This window comes from Ostrea edulis, chromosome 10, assembly GCF_947568905.1.
Source record: "Ostrea edulis chromosome 10, xbOstEdul1.1, whole genome shotgun sequence".
NCBI lineage: Eukaryota > Metazoa > Mollusca > Bivalvia > Ostreida > Ostreidae > Ostrea > Ostrea edulis.
Window position 1 is genome coordinate 35,692,210 of NC_079173.1, and position 23,875 is coordinate 35,716,084.

General features: G+C 37.7%; 1 protein-coding gene across 3 annotated transcripts in view; it reads left to right on the forward strand.

Moving 5' to 3' along the window:
* The window catches only part of LOC125665912 (telomere-associated protein RIF1-like), a 43,807-nt gene extending 22,909 nt beyond the window's left edge, over positions 1 to 20,898 (forward strand). For 2 of the 3 annotated variants that reach the window (XM_056151138.1, XM_056151139.1), the window contains exons 22-35: positions 934 to 1,136; positions 1,411 to 1,516; positions 4,116 to 4,301; positions 5,688 to 5,767; positions 6,176 to 6,271; positions 6,580 to 6,646; positions 7,821 to 8,088; positions 8,590 to 11,900; positions 12,635 to 12,739; positions 16,569 to 16,619; positions 17,769 to 17,920; positions 18,347 to 18,549; positions 18,900 to 19,007; positions 19,956 to 20,898. In XM_056151138.1, coding sequence (XP_056007113.1) covers positions 934 to 1,136; positions 1,411 to 1,516; positions 4,116 to 4,301; positions 5,688 to 5,767; positions 6,176 to 6,271; positions 6,580 to 6,646; positions 7,821 to 8,088; positions 8,590 to 11,900; positions 12,635 to 12,739; positions 16,569 to 16,619; positions 17,769 to 17,920; positions 18,347 to 18,549; positions 18,900 to 19,007; positions 19,956 to 20,296 — 5,277 coding nt within the window. In that variant the 3' untranslated portion in view covers positions 20,297 to 20,898. Of the gene's footprint in view, positions 1 to 933; positions 1,137 to 1,410; positions 1,517 to 4,115; positions 4,302 to 5,687; positions 5,768 to 6,175; positions 6,272 to 6,579; positions 6,647 to 7,820; positions 8,089 to 8,589; positions 11,901 to 12,634; positions 12,740 to 16,568; positions 16,620 to 17,457; positions 17,921 to 18,346; positions 18,550 to 18,899; positions 19,008 to 19,955 lie in introns of those variants that run through there. The other variant, XM_056151140.1, reaches the window with a different exon arrangement.
* The last annotated feature ends 2,977 nt before the right edge of the window (positions 20,899 to 23,875 follow it).

Sequence of the window (23,875 nt, forward strand, 5' to 3'; positions counted from 1 at the left end):
TTTTCAAAATAACATGGTGTTGCTCAAGATCCCATCATTGTAAAAATTGTACAATTAAACGATTAATTATCTACCTCCCAAACCAAGCACAGGTGTAGGGTGAAAACTCACCAAATAAACAAAAAGAAGCATGGGTGTTGTGTTACCTGCGTGTATGTAAACTCCTAATTATAACACAATCTCAGGCATTCCACATCATCCAAGTAAGATCCAATCAGAAACAGTTATACACTTGATTGATGGCATGTATACATCATCACCACTTGGAGATATCTTGTGTGAAAAACAATGAAGTATGTTGATAAAACTCAAATTTTACTTTGAGAGATCAAAAACTGTGGGAGATTTGCTTAGTTATATACAGGAAAAAATTGGAATAGAAATTTCACTTGGGATCATTATCTTCAAGAGATACATTGTAGAAGTTTGAGCCATCGAGAGTCACCTGTACTCCCACCCCCTGTTTCTTTAGAGTATATTAATTTTTTTTATTAGTCTTCTATATGTTGAAGGGGTTGACCTTTGATAGGTCATATTCCACTTGATTCTTAAGTTTGGTAGGGCTGATATTGATCTAAGACGACGAAACGAATAAGATGTAAATAAGAATTTTGTAAAACAGAATATTCCTCACAAAGGACTCCGTAATGATTATACACATACTCATCCATTCTTTTAATTTTTTGAGGGGGTAATTCAAACTTTAGAGCTCTTTAGTAGAGTGAATACACACATAATGAAAACTTTTTGAGAATAGTTGTTTCAACTGTAGGAAAGTGAAAAGAATCCAAACTTTCTGAAGTAAAGTGATTGCAAAGTACTTGTAATATTCAGTTTAGAGTTGTTAAGGTTATACATGTACCTGTAATATTCAGATCAATGTTGTTTTGTTTATACCTGTAATATTCAGATCAATGTTGTTTTGGTTAACAGTTGGAGAAGTTGTGGCACGATATCTGTACCTCGCTGCAGACCCGTCACTCAGGAATGTACGACTCAGAATTTCTGTCCAAGTTATCTCCCCTACTAGAGGCCACCTTCGTACATCCTCGCCGTGCCATCAAGAACCAGACCAGCTTACTATGGAGCGGTACATTTACCAGTGCTTCCCACCTTGTGTATCCAGTCACTTTGAGGTACAATTAGAAATGGACATAAAAAGATTGCCATCAATCTAATGCCATCAGTTATAGATTTAATAGCAACACTTTGAGGAAAACTTATTTGATTTGTCCAATGTGCTGCTGCTACACGACTGTCAAGTGACGTGTTGTCTCATGTGTCGTGTAGGGCAGCGTGTGACGAAATCAGAATCAATCAAATTTCTCTAGTTTTTTTAGGTAGGAATATGTACGTTTATGTTAATTTTGCTCAATTTGATTGTAAGTATTAATTTATTTGTAATCATAGGCCTATTCTAGCCAAGGTAAAGGAGAAATCTACAATCATCTTACCTGGTTGGGTGTCTATACCAGTGACCGTGGTGGAAGAAACACCAGCCAGCCAGATGAGTCAGGTACCTGTTTTCATGTCTGCTTTAATTTCTGAGGCGCTGTTGTAATACAGAAGGGATATGGAGGGTGCTGTTAAATGTCACATGCAGTGCTGAATTTGATATCAGAATCAGAAATATTTTATTAAAGTGTCACCTACAAATACAATACCAACACAATTCATAGATATATATAAAACAATGTTCCAATATTAAAAGCATTAATATCCAGCCATATTGACTTATGAGACACTATCATTGAAGTACATATCATAATACTACTGTCATATAAAAGATAAACAGCAATAAACTGATCAACTTCGTCATATACATGTACAGTGTACATACAATCTAATTAAAATCAGATCCTAGAATACGCTCACAATCGCTACAATAGGATCTGACATAACTTCATAGGGGGTCATGTCTGCATGACCTTTCGGTTGGAATATTCATTAGAACTATCAGCCAGTCAGATTGCGCCATACAGACAATGATGGCTATTTAAACGGTTCCTGGCAATTCGTAAACAAATTGCTGTAATATCTCTCCCACGAAGTTTATTCCACACTGTAAAATTGTATATTCTCGCATAACGAATTTTAAACTTTCGCAATAATGCCTAATCTAATCCGTTCATACAAACAACTAAACGTACGATATAATATACACCCAAATTAAATTAATTGTGAATTCCGATTTATGTATGAATAGGGATGGGTACGATTTGAATAGTATTCAAGATGGTTTACTCAAATAACGCGAGGAATATAACGCCAGTCGACGTAAATGGTGCATGGTGACCTCACATATAGCTGCGAAATGTTTTCTTTCAAACCAAACAATTGCAGCCATTTTCCTTGAATTGTGAACACCGACGATTTCAAAGCCGACACGCTGATTGGCTGACATAAAGTTCATCTGAACATGACCCCTAATCGGTTTATATCAGATCTACTTACGCAGAGTATACGGCGCGGATCTAAGAAGTCGGATTTTAATTAGATTGAGTGTACGTATAATAATTAAGAGATAAGCTACATGGAATGTTCACATTGTTTCTGACGATAAATCATATTGTCTTTAAATTGAATTTTGAGGTTGATGAACAATGCTGACACATGTCGAGGCATGATGTAACATGCTGACACATGTCGAGGCATGATGTAACATGCTGACACATGTCGAGGTTACTGCTGTGCTGAAATATGCCAATGTTTTGATAGACATCCCTTACACATGTTTAGGTTTTGTCCAACAATGTTGGATCGAGTTGAGCAGGGTTGCAAATGAACATTCATCAATGAAGTAAATTCAACTGTGGACGATCACAAATCATGTCTGCTTTTCTATTTTTAGACCTTTTTATTTCCTCAATAACTTTTAAGCATTTAAATACTTACCTGGCAATGACAACCAAATAGATCTGTGACAGATATTCATAAAAGTGTTGGAGACATGTGACATCTCATACTCGGGGTAGCAAACCCCAAAAGATTATAGAAATTTCTATTTTCATAACTATGAAAGTAGATGTTTGAGAAATTTTTCTTGAAAATGGATGGAAAATAGGCAGCAGTTTGTTGAAAAGTATCAGTAATTGTCAATAAGTGACTTATTTTTACTTGTTAAATTCTTAATTTGCTTCATTGAAGTGTGATCTTCTGAAAATGAGTGTGGACTCCTGAACATTGCAATATCGGTAGCCCACATGGATAGTAATTTTTTAAAAGCTTATTTGCAATCCTGTTGAGATTTTTTGTGTACAATGTTGACACAAGTTGAGGTTTTGTTGTATAATGTACCATGCTGACACAACACAGGTGACTCTGAATGGATAGTTCGTCATGGTGTTTTTCCCTTTTAAGCAAATTTACTCTTGAACTTCCATTCTCTTTAAGGTAGTAATCTATCAAAGTAAAATATGTTTTTCACTCTTGATCTCTCCAAGTGGTCTTGGCACATACAAGCCATCAATCAAGTGTATAATTATGTTTACTTGGACTTTACCTGGATAATGGTGAATTCGGAGGGCTAGTGTGGCCATGTTAACTTGGCGTTTACCTTGGTAACGCAGCTGCTATGCTTCTTTTTAATCAAATGTTTAATTGTTCAATTTTAATGGCCAGACAGCCATTCAAATCTATGTAATTTTGAAAAGTTTGTTTTGATTTGACGAAGAAATAGTGATTTTGAGAAAATATTTTAGAGACGTAATGGTCAGACCTCGAATTTCTCTTAACTACCGATCTTTCGAAGTTTTGTCAAGGTGCATTATGGTTTTTGTTTTTGTTTTTTTTTTATTTGCAAATTTTAGTATCTGATAATAACATTGATACATACACACACATTATGGGTTATGAAGAGTCACCTGTATGTAATCTGAATAGGATCATCATTTACATGAGGAATTTTTTATGTCAAGACGAGTCACATGCACAACAGAAGAACGAGTTTTACATGGGGAAAATATCACGTGGCCCATGGGTCTCTTTGTTTCAAGGAAATACGAGCATATATAATGTTGGTCTACATTCATGTGACGTTGAGTGAAAATGTGATTTAAAGTGCATATAGTCATCCATCCAGTACAGCTGAATAAGAATAAAAGCTCTGATTGCAGGCAGATTCTCAGGCTCCCGAGCCACATCTTCCTGGAATGCCATCGCCAAGAAAAATCCATGGCAGTTTACTGAACAAGACAGTGTCTCCAAACCCCAAAAAATCTCCAGCCCGTCCAGCAGAAAAGGTGACCAGGTCACCAGTAGCGGTCAGGAAAAATCTGTCTGTTAATGAACTGCAGAAAGAGGTAGGCTGTCAGTGGTAAAAGAGGATTGAAATGAAATGTTTCCGTTAAATCATGTACACGGAAGTCCTTAAAAAAGAGTTTAAGATTACTGTACTTAGTTCCAAATGTGCCCAGACCCTGTTTTAAAAAGGATTAATGTTGCCCCCAAAATACCATCTACACTGTACATGTAGTTCTACAAATTATATTTGTAGATTCAGGAGCATATAGTTTTTGGTATGTCAGCAAAAATCTTGAACCTTGGCCATAATTTTTTAATGGATGGTGATAAGGCTTTCATATTTCACATATATATTCCTTGTGACAAGACCTTTCTTTCAGTACCAAAACTTTGACCTTAACCTTGGAGTTTGACCTACTTTTCAAAAACAGTAGTCTTGGCCATTATCAACTTTCCCGTCATACAGGGGCATCAATGCTTTGCAGACACATTTTGTTTTTTGTTTGCAATTTTTATACGGCTGTCATTGACAGGTTGTATCCATTTGTCTGCCCATTGGGGATCAATTTAAGGCTAAGATCATCAAACTTGGTACATATTTGATTACATTGCTTGTCAAGGACAAACTTACAGGGCAGTGGTAATTTACAGGCACAAAACAAGGTAGAAACAGTACTAATAAGGCTAGGATAATTAATCCTCATACACATATTCACAGGGGTAATTTACAGGTACAAAAACAGTACTAATAAAGCTAGGATAATTAATCCTCATACATATATTCACAGGGGTAATTTACAGGCACAAACAAGGTAGAAACAGTACTAATAAGGCTAGGATAATTAATCCTCATACACATATTCACAGGGGTAATTTACAGGTACAAAAACAGTACTAATAAAGCTAGGATAATTAATCCTCATTCATATATTCACAGGGGTAATTTACAGGCACAAACAAGGTAGAAACAGTACTAATAAGGCTAGGATAATTAATCCTCATACACATATTCAAACAGCATTAATGTGCATCGGTCTGTCTACACTCCTGTCGGCACCTTGTGGATCGGATAAAACAGGACTTGTAAGCGTAGTATCAATAGACTTAGTACATGTTTCCGATGATTAGAGGAAGAAGCCTATTGATCTTCAAGGTGAAACCTACATGAGTAATTTTACAGGTACAGTACTAAGTTACAAACAGTACTGAAAGGATAGGATAATTATTCTGTCCCTGATAGATAGCATGCATACTGGTATCGTTTATTGTTTTATGTTCTATTTTAGCATTATTTCTCCCAAATGAATGGTGGTGGGTAGCTTTCCAATGTTTAATGGGAAAACCTGCTGATTTAAAAATAGAAAACCTTAGAGTCACATGTATATTGTCATTTTTAGATTTCATGTCTTCTTTGAAATATTAATGTTGTGTTTTATTGGTTGAAGGATTTTGTTGTGATCAAGTCACCGCTTAGAAAGAAAAGAATTCTCACTGAGCATCAGAAGGAGGTTTTAAAAGAAAAGAGGTAGGCTTGCTTTACTTCACTCATTCAGATTCAGCCATCAGGGATGTGATTCTCTTTCCAGAGGAAATCCTCTGATGCTTGTCAAAAAAATGAAACGCTCTGGGTTTTGATCTAAAGTAACAGTAAATGATATTTTTCCAGGCAGGGCGAGGTGTTTTCCTCCCTTTTTGATCAGTTTTCCTCCCTTTTTGATCAGTGTTCCTCTGATTTCTGAGGATTTCAGTCACATCCTTGGCCACTCAGTATGATAAACAGTACACCAATAGTTGTGATGGGCTGAACGAGTGAGATATCTAAATGTTCATCATATTCCCTATCATGAAGAGTAAAAGCTCTCCTCTGTGTATTTCGTGGTCATTAACATGTTTATGACACATTGTACATGGTAGATTTAACCATGAATTTCAGAGTTATCCCAACCATGTACAACACGCTTGATAACTCCCAAGATGCATCACTGATGTTTGGAGCCGACTCGCAGTTTGGGTCAGACACCCAGTCTGAGTAAGTTTGTTATGATTTAATTGCATTTACAAAGTTTTTGAAAGATTTCGTCAATGACTTGAATTTGACATTCTTTATTATTTATGCTCCTGTATCAAAATTTGTTCTGTATGTTTTTCTGCATGTCCGAAACCATGCTCATAACTTTTGAATGGTGAGTTTATTACTCCTATTTTATACATGTACATGTGTATGCATTTTACCATTACATGAAGCTTCCTTTTTGGTACTATACATTTTGACTTTGGAATGTTTCGTTTTTGCCACTTTGGGCATAGTGTTTCACTGATGCATCTTGTTTTTTATAGGCCACTGACACCCACAGTGGATTCAGTCATTGTCATTGACTCCAGTTTCTCACAGCATTTGTCACAGGTACATATCTGTTGAATATTTAGTAGAGTTAATTTCTTTTTTAGCTAGACCAGCTATAAGCACAAGTGAACCCTGTTGTCTGTCGTTTGTCTGTCTGTCTGTAAACTTTACATATTTTTGACATCTCCATAACCAATTAACCAATTTCAACCAAACTTGCCATAAAGCATCCTTGGGTAAAGTGGATTTACAGTTGTTCAACTTATGGTTCCGGGGGGGGGGGGGGGGGGGGGGGGGGACACCACAATAGATGATTTTCAAGGGGATTTATAGAAGAAATATTTTAAAATCTTCTTTTCAAGAAAAGCAAAGTCTTGATTAGTCCTATTGATATACAAGCATTCAGTTTTTACATTCCCTGAAAAATTTCATGCGAGCATGTCATTGCATTTGCGTTCGTCCATGCAAGCTCACACACAAGCACTTAAGCTCATACAAGCACTTAAGCTCATACAAGCTCCTAAAGCTCACACACAAGCACTTAAGCTCATACATGCTCCTAAACCTTTCATTAGAAAGTGCCATGGTTTGTCATTATGATAAGTATCCTTGGGTACTGCAGATTCCATTTCCTTCAGTTCATTGGGTGGGGGGGGGGGGGGGGGGGGGGGGGGGGGGATAGGTCTGAACAGGGGATCAAAGTTTTGACACTGGAATATATGTAATCCTGGGAATTTTTTTTATCAGGGACAACTCATTAGATTTATGCAGGCATTCCATGGTTGTGAAAATTCATGTTTGCTTAGTGTTGGTTCCCATAGATTGGGAATTAAAGTTTTGCATGAGAATATATATATATATATATTTGAGAATAAAAAGTATTTTCACTAGTAGCAGGGCTGCACTAATCATGGAGGAATATCAACCCCATCAAAGAAAGCTTGTTAGGATTGCATATAGTGGTGATATTATAAGTATGTAAAGTCTTTCAGAGTATCAGTAACATATAGTGGTGATATTATAAGTATGTAAAGTCTTTCAGAGTGTCAGTAACATATAGTGGTGATATTATAAGTATGTAAAGTCTTTCAGAGTGTCAGTAACATATAGTGGTGATATTATAAGTATGTAAAGTCTTTCAGAGTGTCAGTAACTTAACTAATACTCCAGGTTACCAATAAGATCCATGGGCCTCTTGTTGTAAGACAGTATCTAACTTGAACCTGTCTTGTAGAAAAAAGACAAATCTATAAAGAGAGCTGCCAGAAAATCCTCCTCAGAGGCCAGTGATAAGGAAGATTCCCAGAATTCACAGAAAGAGGGCGCTGGTAGCAGAAGGAGGCGTTCCGTCCGGTTCAAAGACACAGTGGAGGAGGCGTTTAAGGTGCCGGTGGAGAAACATGCAGAAAAGGGGCCGGAAGAGAACGGTGCAGAAAAGACACCCAGTCAAGAGGAGTTTGAAGCTGCCTGGGACCAAACCCTGTCCAAAATGGTGGACGAAGGTACAGATAATAAAGATCATTATTAACATGTACTGAGTCTCATTCACAGGTTATGTTAAGGCTGTTGAAAAAGGATGAATATGTATTAAGTAATGCAAGTAGAAGTTACTGCAACAGAAATAAAACCACTTTGCTCCTTTGAATATACAGTGAAACACCTCAGAAAACCGGCCCTTCCCTAAATATTGTCCAATTTTTAAAGTCTCGGCAGAAATCTTAACATTTCTTTACAAATAAATTCTCACAAAACTGGCCAGCCTTGAAGTTTTAAAAAAAAAAGATAGTAACAGACAGGTAATTTCCCCTCATAATGCCAGCCACTTTTGAGAAGTTTCACTGTACATGTAATTAAGCAGCAATTAAATCAGGATGTTGTGATGTCATGAAGATTGAATGAGAAACTTAATTACATAAATTTCCTCTGCAAATTGACATTCGGAGATGTGTACAATTGTACAAGCACCAGTAAATCGATTAATGAATAATTCTATATTGTTTCAGTTGAGAAAAACAGTATAGATCACTTCAGTGTAATAAAATGCACTATGAGCAGCTCTCAGCAGCAAGGAAAGTCTTCTGGTGAAAATACCACCACCGGTTCTGAAGATGCACCACCATTAAGTAATACCCAGACAAAGTTAGCAGACAATGTGCTGATCAATGAAACAAGTAATAAGGCAAATAGCGTTGGTAGTGATGAGAAGGAAACTGGATCCTCCAAGTCCTCTTTGTTTTCTTCTGGTGACGGATACGTGGCCCCCCAGAATGTAATGGAGGCTGTGGAGATAGAATGTTTGACTTACAAATCAACCTCGTCTAGTGGGGAGGACAAAGCAGAAGGAAAAGCAGAGACCAAAGAAAAAGAAGAAAAGAGGACATCGCAATCCTTGCAGACTTGGACCAGTCAACTTAACCAGACATCACCAAGGAAGGTTAACTCTTCAGTGAAAAAACTCAGCCAGGAAAGTAGTGAGAGTTCTCCGGCTAGGGCATCTAGGCGTTTTGCATCTCCAGCTAAAAGGGGACGTGGCAAAAACTTGGAAAATTACAGCAAGGGCTTTCACAAAATTGACGAGTGGTTGATCAAATCTCCAGAAAAAAGTTCTCAAGAAAGTGAGATATCATCACAAGGGTCTGACAAGTTATCTGGGACCTCATCCAGTGAAAGTCAGGCTGTAGAAGTTACAGTGGTGGAAGAGACACAGTCTCCAAAGAGCATGAGAATGCGAGTGTCACCCAACTCGCAGCCAATTCAAGAAACGCCTCCACCACCAACCAACAAAGAGGCAGTCAAGTTTGGTAATACCAGAGGCAGCACAAGAAAATTGTTTACCAAGGGGACAGATGCCCCGAGTTTGGATCAGTGTGAGGATTCTAACATTATTCCAGGATCTCCGGAATCCACATCCAGTTCTCTCTTTATCGGAGTAGGAACTCCAGTTCTGAAGTTGAAAAGACTGACCAATAAAGAAATAAAACATTTTAGCCCTCACAAAAAGGATGTTAATATCCTACATGAGGAAAGACGACCCCAAAGCAGTGCAGTTGAAGTGGACTCACAAAGCTCAAATCATGAGCATGATGACTTCTCAGACGTCTTGCCTTTAGATGCTATTCCATTGTCATCATCTCAGGGATTTGAAACCCAGGATAAAGAAAAAGAAAGGGTTGATCAATTAGGTGACAAACTGATGACTAGCACTGAAAACTTGTTCTCTCAGAATGAAAATTTGTCTCAGGAAAATTCAGTATATGACCCCCAACTACAATCTACCTTTAAGCCTAACTGTGAGGGCAAAGATGTACTGGGAACAGAAAATTTGATATTAAGTCAACATTCGGACAAATCGAGCATTAGTGAAAAGGAGTCACAATTAGAAGAGGCAAAACCAGAGGAATCTGCACCATTTTATGATCCAAAGTTGGAGTCCACTCTTCCCCAAGACACACCAAGGAGAGGTAGGAAGAGAAAACAGGAAGCCCCTAAGAAACTGTCGCCAGAGAGCAGTCGACCAAAGCGAACCCGACAAAGCAAGATAGACAATGTAAAAACACCAAGAGGGAAAGTCAGGGAGGTTAAGAAAGGGAGCAGTAAAGGTAAAACCGCAGAGAAGAAACAGAAAGATGGGGTCAATCCCGGACAGAAGACGGACCGTGGTGAGGATTTCTTTCCAGTGGATTCTCAGCAACATGGGGAAGAAAACTCGAAAGTGAAGATGATTGTGGAAATAACAAATCAGACATCTATTTCAGACAATATGGACACGGAGAAAGACAATGACGTTACGTGTGATGAGAGACAGCTAGACTCCGAAGGATTCTTTTTGGAGAAAACAGAAGAGAAAATTCCTGAGGCAGCGTCATGCCAGAAGTTGGATGAGTCGCATCAGAAATTGGATGAGGTCTGTCAGAAGTCGGATGAGTCAAGTCAGGAGTCAGATGAGTCAAGTCAGAAGTTGGATGAGTCGAGTCAGAAGTCGGATGAGTCAAGTCAGAAGTCCGATGAGTCAGGTCAGAAGTCCGATGAGTCAAGTCAGAAGTCCGATGAGTCAAGTCAGAAGTTAAGTGAGAAGAAAAAGTCTGAATGTCTTGGTACTATAACTGCTGAAGAAAAGGGGGAAAAAACACCCTCCAGTCGGAGTATTGGAGATGTTCCACTGAGAAAAAGCACAACAAAGAAGAAGATTGAAGTGGCAAAGAAACGATCACAGAAGAAGGGGAAGAGTGATTCTGATGAACAAGTCACATCAGATTGTTCAGAAGATGATTTACCATTAGCACAAACTATAAAACAGTCGGCCAAGTCTAAAGGCAAACTGGAGAACAAGATGGATGCTATAAATCTCAAGCTAGGAAGTGTGACAGATGCGTGTGAAGAAAATGAAGCCAAAATCTTGAATGATTCTGATGATAAAATCCCTTTGAATAATTTATGCAGTAGTAATGAGGATCTGGAGAAGACAGATGGTGTGAAGGAGAACATTGAAGATGACATGGAAGAAGAAAAATTGATAACTAGTGTGGATGGCAATGATAAAGAGAGTGTTTCAGAGGAAAGGGATTCTGTCACTGATGGAAGTGCAAAGAAAAAGTCTAAGAAAAGGATTTTGCCAGCAAAGAATTCTCCACTGTCTAATAGATTGAGGTCTTCACAAGGAACATTAAGAAGCGGGAAACCCACACGCAGATCCTTGTCCCCGAGGCAGAGTCCGAAGTCAATCTCTGTAAAGAAACCCACACGGAGATCTCTGTCTCCAAGGCAGAGTCCGAAGTCGCTCTCATTAAAGAAAACTCTCAAGCGGAAAAGTCTTGATGCAAGTCTCCTCTCTGTTGTGATTGAAGACTCTGAGGAACCAGAAGGGAAACATCTTAAAGACCCTCAACAGGATGACACAAACGAGGTGTCTGAGGTGGAGTTATCAGAGAAAACGGGAGGGAAGGAGAGCGAAACAGCTGAAGACATTGATATGTTGAATGATCCAAAAAGAGTCATGTTAGATGAAACTCCCAAAAAGATTCCTGAGATGGGGTCAGATGGAGGTCAATTTGGAATCTTTGAAAGACACACAGACAGTAAACTCGTTATTGTGCCCAGAAAGTTTGAAAAGAGAGGTATTGCTCGTCGAAGCATTCTAAAACCATCAAGTCCACGTTCGAATTTAAAAAATTCTCCTCTGAAAACGGCAACTACCTTCCATCCTATCAAACTGGGACAAATATATGCACCCTCTGCTTCACCAAGTGCTAGTATCCTGAAGCGAAGAAGGCTGAGTGGGGAAATAGCCACCAACTCTCCCTCTCCTCCTGGCAAGGTAAGCAGTTCAGAATATCCTTGGTTACCCCTCTCCTCCTGGCAAGGTAAGCAGTTCAGAATATCCTTGGTTACCCCTCTCCTCCTGGCAAGGTAAGCAGTTCAGAATATCCTTGGTTAATTTTTGTATTTCAGATACTTGCAAATTGAAATTAAAATTCTCTGGCAATAGAGTTACTGAGGATATAGACCCCCATTTATCAGTGTATAAATGTCTAACACTGATGTAACATGTGGGACGCTTCACTTAGTGTTGCTCTTTACATGGAATTTGTAAAACGTTGAAGGATTCTTCAATACGGGTTACTGTAAAAGTGATTTACGTGTAGGGGAAATTACACTAATTACATGGTCACATAATAATCGCGTTAATTTCTGCCATGCATATGCTTAAAAAACATTTGATATAATATATGTTGCATTCACTTACCGTGTATTTTCCCCTCACACGGAATGTTGGTTGCGGGAAAATGCATACTTAACTCACCACCACCACCCCCCAGTGTAAATTTATACCACTTTTACAGTATATCATAAGAATTTGTTGTTGAATGACAAGATTTTCAGAGATGATTTGAACTCATAAAGACTATACATGTATATTGGAAGTAAGAAAGGGGGGAAAAAAAGAATAAAACAAGAATAGAAATACATGTATTGGATTCCTTCATTGAGTAAGAGATTCTGACATGCCTAAATTTGGTGATTAATGGCTGGTTCATGATCTTTTGCCAGAAGAAGCAGAGACGAGTGTCGTTTGCTAACACTGTGACTTTTTCACCTCTGTCATCAGCATCCTCGTCTCCAGTGACCAAGACAGACTTCAACAGTAAAAGCTGTGTAAGTTACTGTTTGTGTTGTGTGGAGTTTGAGCTGTGTAAATACTGTTTATGTTGTGTGGAATTTGAGCTGTGTAAGTACTGTGTGTGTTGTGTGGAATTTGAGCTGTGTAAGTACTGTTTATGTTGTGTGGAATTTGAGCTGTGTAAGTACTGTGTGTGTTGTGTGGAATTTGAGCTGTGTAAGTACTGTTTATGTTGTGTGGAATTCGAGCTGTGTAAGCACTGTTTGTGTTGTGTGGAATTTGAGCTGTGTAAGTACTGTTTTATGTTGTGTGGAATTTGAGCTGTGTAAGTACTGTTTATGTTGTGTGGAATTTGAGCTGTGTAAGTACTGTGTGTGCTGTGTGGAATTTGAGCTGTGTAAGCACTGTTTATGTTGTGTGGAATTTGAGCTGTGTAAATACTGTTTATGTTGTGTGGAATTTGAGCTTTGTAAGTACTGTTTGTGTTGTGTGGAATTTGAGCTGTGTAAGTACTGTTTATTTTGTGTGGAATTTGAGCTGTGTAAGTACTATTTATGTTGTGTGGAATTTGAGCTGTGTAAGTACTGTTTGTGTTGTGTGGAATTTGAGCTGTGTAAGTACTGTTTGTGTTGTGTGGAATTTGAGCTGTGTAAGTACTGTTTATGTTGTGTGGAATTTGAGCTGTGTTAGTACTGTTTATATTGTGTGGAATTTGAGCTGTGTAAGTACTGTTTGTGTTTTGTGGAATTTAGCTGTGTAAGTACTGTTTATGTTGTGTGGAATTTGAGCTGTGTAAGTACTGTGTGTGTTGTGTGGAATTTGAGCTGTGTAAGTACTGTTTATGTTGTGTGGAATTTGAGCTGTGTTAGTACTGTTAATGTTGTGTGGAATTTGAGCTGTGTAAGCACTGTTTGTGTTGTGTGGAATTTGAGCTGTGTAAGTACTGTTTGTGTTGTGTGGAATTTGAGCTGTGTAAGTACTGTTTGTGTTGTGTGGAATTTGAGCTGTGTAAGTACTGTTTATGTTGTGTGGAATTTGAGCTGTGTTAGTACTGTTTATATTGTGTGGAATTTGAGCTGTGTAAGTACTGTTTGTGTTTTGTGGAATTTAGCTGTGTAAGTACTGTTTATGTTGTGTGGAATTTGAGCTGTGTAAGTACTGTGTGTGTTGTGTGGAATTTGAGCTGTGTAAGTACTGTTTATGTTGTGTGGAATTTGAGCTGTGTTAGTACTGTTAATGTTGTGTGGAATTTGAGCTGTGTAAGTACTGTTTATGTTGTGTGGAATTCGAGCTGTGTAAGCACTGTTTGTGTTGTGTGGAATTTGAGCTGTGTAAGTACTGTTTTATGTTGTGTGGAATTTGAGCTGTGTAAGTACTGTTTATGTTGTGTGGAATTTGAGCTGTGTAAGTACTGTGTGTGTTGTGTGGAATTTGAGCTGTGTAAGAACTTTGTGTGTTGTGTGGAATTTGAGCTGTGTAAGTACTGTTTATGTTGTGTGGAATTTGAGCTGTGTAAGTACTGTTTGTGTTGTGTGGAATTTGAGCTGTGTAAGTACTGTGTGTGTTGTGTGGAATTTGAGCTGTGTAAGCACTGTTTGTGTTGTGTGGAATTTGAACTGTGTAAGCACTGTGTGTGTTGTGTGGAATTTGAGCTGTGTAAGTACTGTGTGTTGTGTGGAATTCGAGCTGTGTAAGCACTGTTTGTGTTGTGTGGAATTTGCCAAGCTAGAATACAATCGGATTACTGTGGAATCATTAGAATTCGTGGTGGCTCAATTTTCATGGAATTCGTGGGTACCCCTCGCCCACGAATACACATCCTCAACGAATAAAGAATCATAGTTACATTCCAGAGTTTCTTTCTTACAAATATCTAAATCCACGAAATTACGTCCCCATGAACCCGTAAAAATCCAACAATCCACGAAAATTGGCCCCCACAAATTTGAATGATTCTACAGTATTTTGTTATTGTGAATTTTTGACAGGGTTTTCTTTTATAAGTGGTTTGAAAACTCAATACTTCATTAATTTTTTAGCTCACCTGAACCGAAGGTTCAAGTGAGCCTTTTTGATCACATTTTGTCCGTCATCCGTCTGTCTGTCAGTCTGTAAACTTTTCACATTTTCGACTTCTTCTCCAGAACCACTGGGTCAATTTCAACCAAACTTGGCCAAAAGCATCCTTGGGTGAAGGGCTTTCAAGTTTGTTCAAATGAAGGGCCATGTCCCTTTCAAAGGGGAGATAATCACAAAAATGCAAAAATAGGGTGGGGTCATTTAAAAATCTTCTTCTCAAGAACTACTGGGCCAGAAGAGCTGAAATTTACCTGAAAGCTTCCTGACATATTGCAGATTCAAGTTTGTTCAAATCATGGCCCCCGGGGTAGGATGGGGCCACAAGGGGGGGGGGGGGATCAAAGTTTTACATACAAATATTTAGGGGAAAACTTTAAAAATCTTCTCAAGAACCATTGAGCCAGAAAAGCTGATTTTTACATGAAAGCTTCCTGACATAATGCAGATTCAAGTTTGTTCAAATCATGGGCCCCAGGGGTTGGATGGGGCCACAATAGGTGATCAAAGTTTTACATACGAATATATAGGAAAAATCTTTAAAAATCTTCTTCTCAAGAACCACTGAGCCAGAAAAGCTGATTTTTACATGAAAGCTTCCTGACATAATGCAGATTCAAGTTTGTTCAAAACATGGCCCAAGGGGGTAGGATGCGGGGCTACAATAGGGGATCAAAGTTTTACATACAAATATATTGGAAAAATCTTGAAAAATCTTCTTCTCAAGAACCACTGAACCAGAAAAGCTGATTTTTACACGAAAACTTTCTGACATAATGCAGATTCAAGGTTGTTCAAATCATGGCCCCCGGGGGTAGGATGGGGCCACAAGGGGGATCAAAGTTTTACATACGAATATATAGGAAAAATCTTTAAAAATCTTCTTCTCAAGAACCACTGAGCCAGAAAAGCTGATTTTTACATGAAAGCTTCCTGACATAATGCAGATTCAAGTTTGTTCAAAACATGGCCCAAGGGGGTAGGATGCGGGGCTACAATAGGGGATCAAAGTTTTACATACAAATATATTGGAAAAATCTTGAAAAATCTTCTTCTCAAGAACCACTGAACCAGAAAAGCTGATTTTTACACGAAAACTTTCTGACATAATGCAGATTCAAGGTTGTTCAAATCATGGCCCCCGGGGGTAGGATGGGGCCACAAGGGGGATCAAAGTTTTACATACAAATATATAGTTAAAATCTTCTTCTCAATAACCACTGAGTTAGAAGAGCTGATATTTACAAGAAAACTTTCTGACATAGTGCAGATTCAAGTTTGTTCAAATCATGGGTCCTGGGGGGTAGGATGGGGCCACAAGTGGGGAGGTCAAAGTTTTACATACAAATATAGGGGAAATCTTTAAAAATCTTCTTCTCAAGAACCATTGGGCCAAAGAAGTTGACATTTACATGAAAGCTTTTGACGTAGTGTAGATTCAAGTTTGCAAAAATCGTGGCCTCCAGGGGTAGTTGGGGCCATAATAGGGACTAAGGTTTTCCATGCAAATATATATGGAAAGTCTTCAGATATGGGCCAAGGTGACTCAGGTGAGCGATGTGGCCGATGGGCTTCTTGTTTTATTTTATTTTTATTGTTCTTTAACAATGCAGTTTTGATTTTGTTAAAGCTTCCTTGTTTGCGAAAAAGAAAAGCCAAAATTACCTGATACATGGTATCTTGTCGTTCAGAAGAATATGCGATGGAAGTTGTCATCATGATCAATGTTACTGAATTTCTTAAGTGTAGAGTGATGGCTAGCGTAATATGGTGTATTTTATATTTCAGTTATTTACAGAATCGTCACCAGCTATTGTGACAAGCAGTGAAATGAGTCAGGTGTGTACATAAAACAAGTCCGTGTTTGTATAGGGAAGTACCCAAATAGGCATAATTTTATTTCATATTTTCAGAAAAAGAAAGTGTATGTAACTTTTTACCAAGAGATCTGTATGAAAATATAATTTCTTTTGAAAATATTTCAATAAAACATGCCCTTCCCATAGACTTCAATTTAAAATTCTAGGTGAAATAAATGCAGCAGTTAACAGAGTGTTTTAATATTCCTATGGTGGATTATTTTTATTTGATGAACCTTCAAAATGATACCATGACTACAAAAATCCCACCATCCATTTACTAGACATGAAATGTGATTGATATGTATTGAATGCTTAGTTATTGCAAAGCATTAGGAATATTTTATTTCACTTTGTAAAAGGCACAATTAGTTATTACTGCATTATAACCAGTAGTTTGTTGTAAGTGTATTGATTTAAACTGTTTTTGGGGCAAGATCAAAAGATTGATGTCCGATAAAAATCTAAATTCAAATGGGGGGGGGGGGGTTGTAAAAACTCCCACAAGTTTTGTCATCAGACATCAATTACACTTGAATGGAAAAAGACAAGTAACTATTATAAACCACATAATAATATTACAATTTAATGAACATTTAATAGCTATTATGAACACTTTCAATAAACAGTAGAAAGGGTATACAGAGTTATTTATACTCGTATGTTTTTACTTGTTAATGGATTACTTTCAACATTCGTCATATTTAGTTGGGGGAGGGGGGGGATCTTGGTGAAAACTATTTGAATTTAGATTTTCGTCCGACATTTAGCTTTTGATCTCACTCCTTACAGTCAGTAGATCTAATGTTATTATTCAGACTGGGACCCAGGAGTCTGTTACAATCAGTAGATCTGGTTTTTATTATTCAGACTGGGACCCAGGAGTCTGTTACAGTCAGTAGATCTGGTTTTTATTATACAGATTGGGACCCAGGAGTCTGTTACAGTCAGTAGATCTTGTTTTATTATACAGACTGGGACCCAGGAGTCTGTTACAGTCAGTAGATCTGGTTTTTATTATTCAGACTGGGACCCAGGAGTCTGTTACAGTCAGTAGATCTGGTTTTTATTATTCAGACTGGGACCCAGGAGTCTGTTACAGTCAGTAGATCTGGTTTTTATTATTCAGACTGGGACCCAGGAGTCTCCTATGCTTTCCACACAGGGCAGCTATGTCAGCATTACAGAATCCCAGATCACCAGTGACCCAGTCTACCCCGAGTTAGTGGACTGTTCTCAGACCGTGGAGAAAGTCCTGCCTCAGCTGACCACCTCCATGTGGTAAGTTGCGCTAAATGACTGGACATTTCTGTGAATGCCCACAGTTCAGGAGTGTTTTTATTATACTATATATGTATTGTGAGGATGCTAAATATTATTTGTGTGGATTGTCCACTAAATCAAAGTTGTCAATAGCAATTTCTGGAGTAGGACCTGATCAAGGAATTGACTATTGCGCAATCTCGCGAGAGACATCACTTGTCAAATAAGATTATTTACTTTTATTTTTCTGTTGTTAAAATACATGCAAGAACTCTATTAACAGACCACACACAAATTCATGTTCACGTGATTTGATGTATATCGGTCATTTCACTATATGAAGTACTCGCATAGAGTAAGGAGTCCACGGTAACCAAAAGTAATTTAACTGCCATTAATTATGTGGGAACATTTTGTGCTAGTTTGAGGGTAATTGTTTCGTAGGTCACGAGGTCTTGGACAGTTGGTGAAGGCTAGAAACATCCACACCATTGGCGACTTGTCTCGACTGTCAGAACAAGAAATTGACAACCTGCCTATCAAATCTCCAAAAGTCTCCACAGTCAGGAAAGTCCTTAAAACATTTAAAAACCAGCAGGGAAATAGGAAAGTCCAAACCAGCACGACGGACATGAAAGATAGATGTGGTAAGTGCACTTTGTTTCTGAAATTGTGTCATTCTTTTGGGAATTCAACATATCCTCATTGCAGTTTCTAAAGTGTAGAGAGTATGTTGTATTGGACATTCTTATATACACAGCATACAGTGGTCTGAATTAGACTCCCCATACTGTAATGCTGCTGTTGTGAATGATATTAAAGAAAAATGCCTATTTCAATGTGTAGAGAGAAATCGTAAGTCATAAAGAACTGGAAATGCACTGGGTGGGAATTGATACTGATTGCCTGAACAAGATTCTTCACTGTTGTAAAATTTAGAGTTTTGTAGGAATTGAGAAGATGAAAGGATTAATGTTCGACTGATTTGTGTTTTTAGAGGACAGTCCTCCTATCACCGAAAGCAACACCACCACTGGAGATGGGATAGAAGTGCTGCCATCTATGGAGGAAGAGCTACATGAATGTGGATTATCTCCCATTAAGAGTGAGTAATTCTTGCCAAGCAAAGCACTCAAAAAGGAATTTGGTCTCTGATCAGTATGGTATAGAGTATATTGTACAAGATCAGACATTTTGGATATTTTAGAAGGTTCGATATAACATGAAAAACAACCAATCGCCACAATGTGCAGTCTTAGATAATGTTAGATATACCTAGATATAAACTTGGCAGGGTTATAAATACCTATAAGTCGGGGGGGATTTTGGAGTTAAATTTTGGTCCAAAACTCTATGTCCAACTTCTAGGAGTGTCCTGAGAAGATTAGTATTTATCTGGACGGCATAATGTATAGCCTAGTATTGTTTAAACAACAAAAACATGGACGAAATAAACAAAATAGTAACTATTTAATTTGTTGAGAATGATACATGAAATATCGATGCCATATCCCAAAATATTGTTGGAACACAGATTAATACATAAGAGTATCAATATGAAATTGATTTGTCGAGAAAAAAATATCATACTGTATATCGGCGCATTTATCAAAACTTTATTCGAAACACAGATAAAAACAGGACAGCATTGATTTGAATTATCAACCGATTTTTGAAAAAAGTTGGAACGACTTATAAATGGGTCAATGGCAATTCCCTCCAAAATAACCTAAAAACTATACAACTGACTTATAGGTGAACTGACTTATACGCGAGTATATACGGTAAATAAATGTTGCGTCATCTGGTGCAGTATTGGAACATCGCTGTCATTTCCATCAAGTCAAGAGAGAAAAAACCATTTTTTTCTCCCAACTCGATGGAGAAGCCTGGGCGATGTTCCAATTGGATCTGGTGAAGATTTGTGCATGCGCAAGCTGACTTTTCCTCATAGCAACCAGTTTAATCTCACTTCTATATATTCTGAGTGGACCTCGGGATCAACGCAATGATACATGTATTGAGTTTGATTTTTATGTCTCCTGCATTTTAGAAAATGAGAATGAAGATATGAACAGAAGTATAGCTGAAGAAATGAACAGCTCACAAGATCTCTTGGACAAAGTGAATATGTTGGTGTCTGGTGAACACGAGAATTCGCATGGCTTCATTCCGAGCTGCACAGATCCGGAATTTGTTGTGGAGTCCATATCTGGAAAATCAAAGTCCTCCATAACGGAGAATCTAGATCAAATTATGACCTTGTTATCTTTGGAGTCGCTAAAGACTCTGAGAACCGACGAATTGTTTGATGCTCATCAAAAACTTTTGAGTCTGGCAAACACTGTGGCAACTGCCATGAAAACACGATGCTGTTCTCCGGACAAAAGTTGATAAATGTACTTTCTGATTAAAAGTATATACCTGTACTTTCTGATATAAAGTATATACCTGTACATGTATTTACACAAGGCTGTTCAGGACCCACATTTTAACATATTTATAAAGTGTTACACTTCAGATAACTTTCATGTAATGAATCCATGTAAAGAAAAAAAAAAAAAAAAGAAAGAAAATTATGCAAAAAGGATAGAAAACAGATGGTGCATGAGCGTTAACTGAAATTATGTAGATTCACTGCCATTGCAATGTGTACTGAAGAATGGAAGTGTGGAGATACAAATTGTATGCCTAGTGTACCCTGATGAACATTTTTGTTCTTGGTAGAAAGGTTTATTTGTCTGAACTATCACAATGTTCTGAACAGTTTTAAAAGTGCATTGTATCATACATGTATTTTAGTTTGTAATTTCAGTTTATGCAGGAAAAGTTTTGTATGTAATTTGTATGGGGTATTTAAAATACATGTAGATAGATATTTACATAATCTTTTAGAATGGAAATATTCTTCTACAATAGCTATTTAATGAATTTTTTAAAAGCTTTATTGTAATGACAATGTATTCTGTTGAAAATGAGTAAAATGATGTACCGAGTTGTAAAATTTACAATGATTTATCGAAGAGAGTGGAAAGAAATACACTAATCAAGTTATCCTAGAGAGAGTTTGGCTGTGTTAAAAACAATGACCTGTACATGTACTGCTGATTAAGTCATGGTTCTCATATCCCCATAATACAAACAAGTCCAACATGTATTTCTTGCTTCTATGTATTGTGATGAAACTTGGATTTTAAAGTATAGACTTGCACCATTAGGTATCTGATTGGTGGTTGTCATGTGTTAACACCTCTTGGTATCTGATTGGTGGTTGTCGTGTGTTAACACCTTGGTATCTGATTGATGGTTGTCATGTGTTAACTCCTTGGTATCTGATTGGTGGTTGTCTGTCATATGTTAACACTTACAACTATTGGTAACTGATCATGTGCCAACACTTGCGCTTTATTTGCACAATTTAGCCTTCATCCACTGTAACAGCACCGAATTAGGTCATGAGGGTGTACACAAGTCTTTCCACAAAAACATCAGGGCATTTGCTAAGGTCACAATCGTCCAGTTAAGTCATTTAATCAGGGACCTGTGACAATACTGAATAACATTGCCTATGTGTGTTTGCCTCTTGCACAATCTTTGGACCTTTACTCCGATCTCCAGCTCAGCTATCTTTTTGCTGTTTCAACACACTGTTCAACGAAAGTAAAAGTTTAGTAAACATCTCTATGTTATTTTGAAGCTTGGATGCGACTGCATTTTTGTTTGGAGGACAGCCTTTACGCGCACAAAAAGAAAGATGTCAAGATAAAATGCCTTTGGCAGCAACTTTCATCCGAGTATTCCACGATATGTCCCTATATTTTCTCGCAGAGCTACATTTCTGTAGCAACGTGCAGTGGTGAAACGTTTACCTGATCAAGATATAGGAATCACGCGGGTGTGACCAGTCAGCAGGGTATGCTTACTCCACCTAGACACCGGATCCCACCTCTGGTATATCCAGGGGTCCGTGTTTGCCCAACTCTCTATTATGTATTGCTTATACGAGTTATGAGGTTGATTACAGTTCGTTATCTTCACCTTTCATTAGACAGTCTGTTTTCCTATTGTTGGAGGTTTTCTATATATATTTATATAAAGCACAGAAAATTTCACTTTATTTGGATACCCACTTTCACTCCTATCTTAAAACTTAAAAGTGTGTAAGAGAAGTACCAAATTTCTCCCATTACTATTAAGCAATACCCCGGTAAATAGTTTTACATTTTATTCCATGAGCGCACGTTGCTATCAAGATTGATTATCGTTTAAAGTAATTATTCGAATACTGACCTGTTTTTATATGAAGCAGAATTTATTCAAAAACTTCTACGCGAGAAGAAAAAATCTCTCGCTGTGACCTTCAATTCGACTTTTAGATATATCGATGACGTTTTGTCTATTAACAATGATAGCTTTCATTCATATGTCGATTTGATATATCCCTGTGAGCTCGAAATAAAGGACACCACAGAGTCTTCCACTTCTGCTTCATACTTAGATATTTTATTGAAAGTAGACATTAATGGCAAACTGGCAACTCAACTGTATGACAAACGGGATGATTTCAGCTTCTCCATCGTCAACTTCCCATATTTGTGTAGCAATATTCCATTATCACTTGCATATGGTGTTTATATATCTCAACTGATTCGATATGCAAGAGCTTGTTCTGGGTATAGTCAGTTTTTAAATCGAGGTAAGCTACTGACAAACAAGTTGATGGTACAGGGATTTCAACTGTCTCGATTGAAGTCAACATTTCGCAAATTCTGTGGTCGTTATAACGATCTAGTTCGTCAATACAACCTCGCATTGGGTCAAATGCTGTCTGACGTGTTTCATACCGATTGTTAAGCCGTTCTTGGCACACTGATTTTGACTGCGGATAACTCCGTTTACCTGATCAGGATATAGGGCTCACGGCGGGTGTGACCGGTCAACAGGGGATGCTTACTCCTCCTAGGCACCTGATCCCACCTCTGGTTGTCCAGGGGTCCATGTTTGCCCAACTATCTATTTTGTATTGCTTGTAGGAGTTATGAGATTGATCACTGTTCGTTATCTTCACCTTGCATACAAAAGCGCGCACATGATTTCACGACGAGAAGTAAATTGGTTGGTCCTGTTTTAATTGCATGATTGGTTGGCAAAGATTTGCCACCACCCCTTCTATAAATTATCCAAATAATGTTATTCCAATTCATAAAAAAGATTGTAAAAACGTAATAACCAATTACAGGCCAATTTCTATAATTAGTATAATTGGGAAGGTAATGGAAAAATGTGTTTATAATCATATGATCAGTTATATATACGAAAACCAAATCCTGTGCAAGAATCAGTCGGGTTTTATTAAGGCGATTCCACTGTGAATCAACGTTTGGATATTTCTAACGATATATTGGTAAAGCTATTGTCCAGGGAAAAGAAATAAGAGCAGTCTTTTGCGATATCAGTAAAGCATTCGATAGGGTTTGGCATCGGGGATTAATATTCAAATTACATCAGACAGGTTTCTCGGGTAAAGTTTTATCTTGGTTAGAAGACTATATATCCAATAGAAGACAAAGGGTAGTTGTCAACTCCAAAACATCTAAATGGGTTAAAATTAATGCTGGAGTTCCACAAGGTTCAGTTTTAGGACCTCTACTATTTCTCATTTACATTAATGACATTGTCCTTGACAGAAAATGTACCATTACATTATTTGCTAACGATACTACTCTATATATTGTCGTTGACAGCCCTCAAAGAGCTAGTGATACCCTCAACTGTCATCTTCAAAAGATTCATTTGTGGTCTAGGAAATGGCTCGTTAACTTCAATCCCTCTAAAACAGAATCATTAATAATAAGCAACAAACTACTCACCGGATTTGTTCTTTAACAATTGTGTCATAAAAAATGTTGAATGTCATAAGCATCTAGGCGTTACATTTTCCCAAAACGGGTCATGATCATTTCATGTTCATGC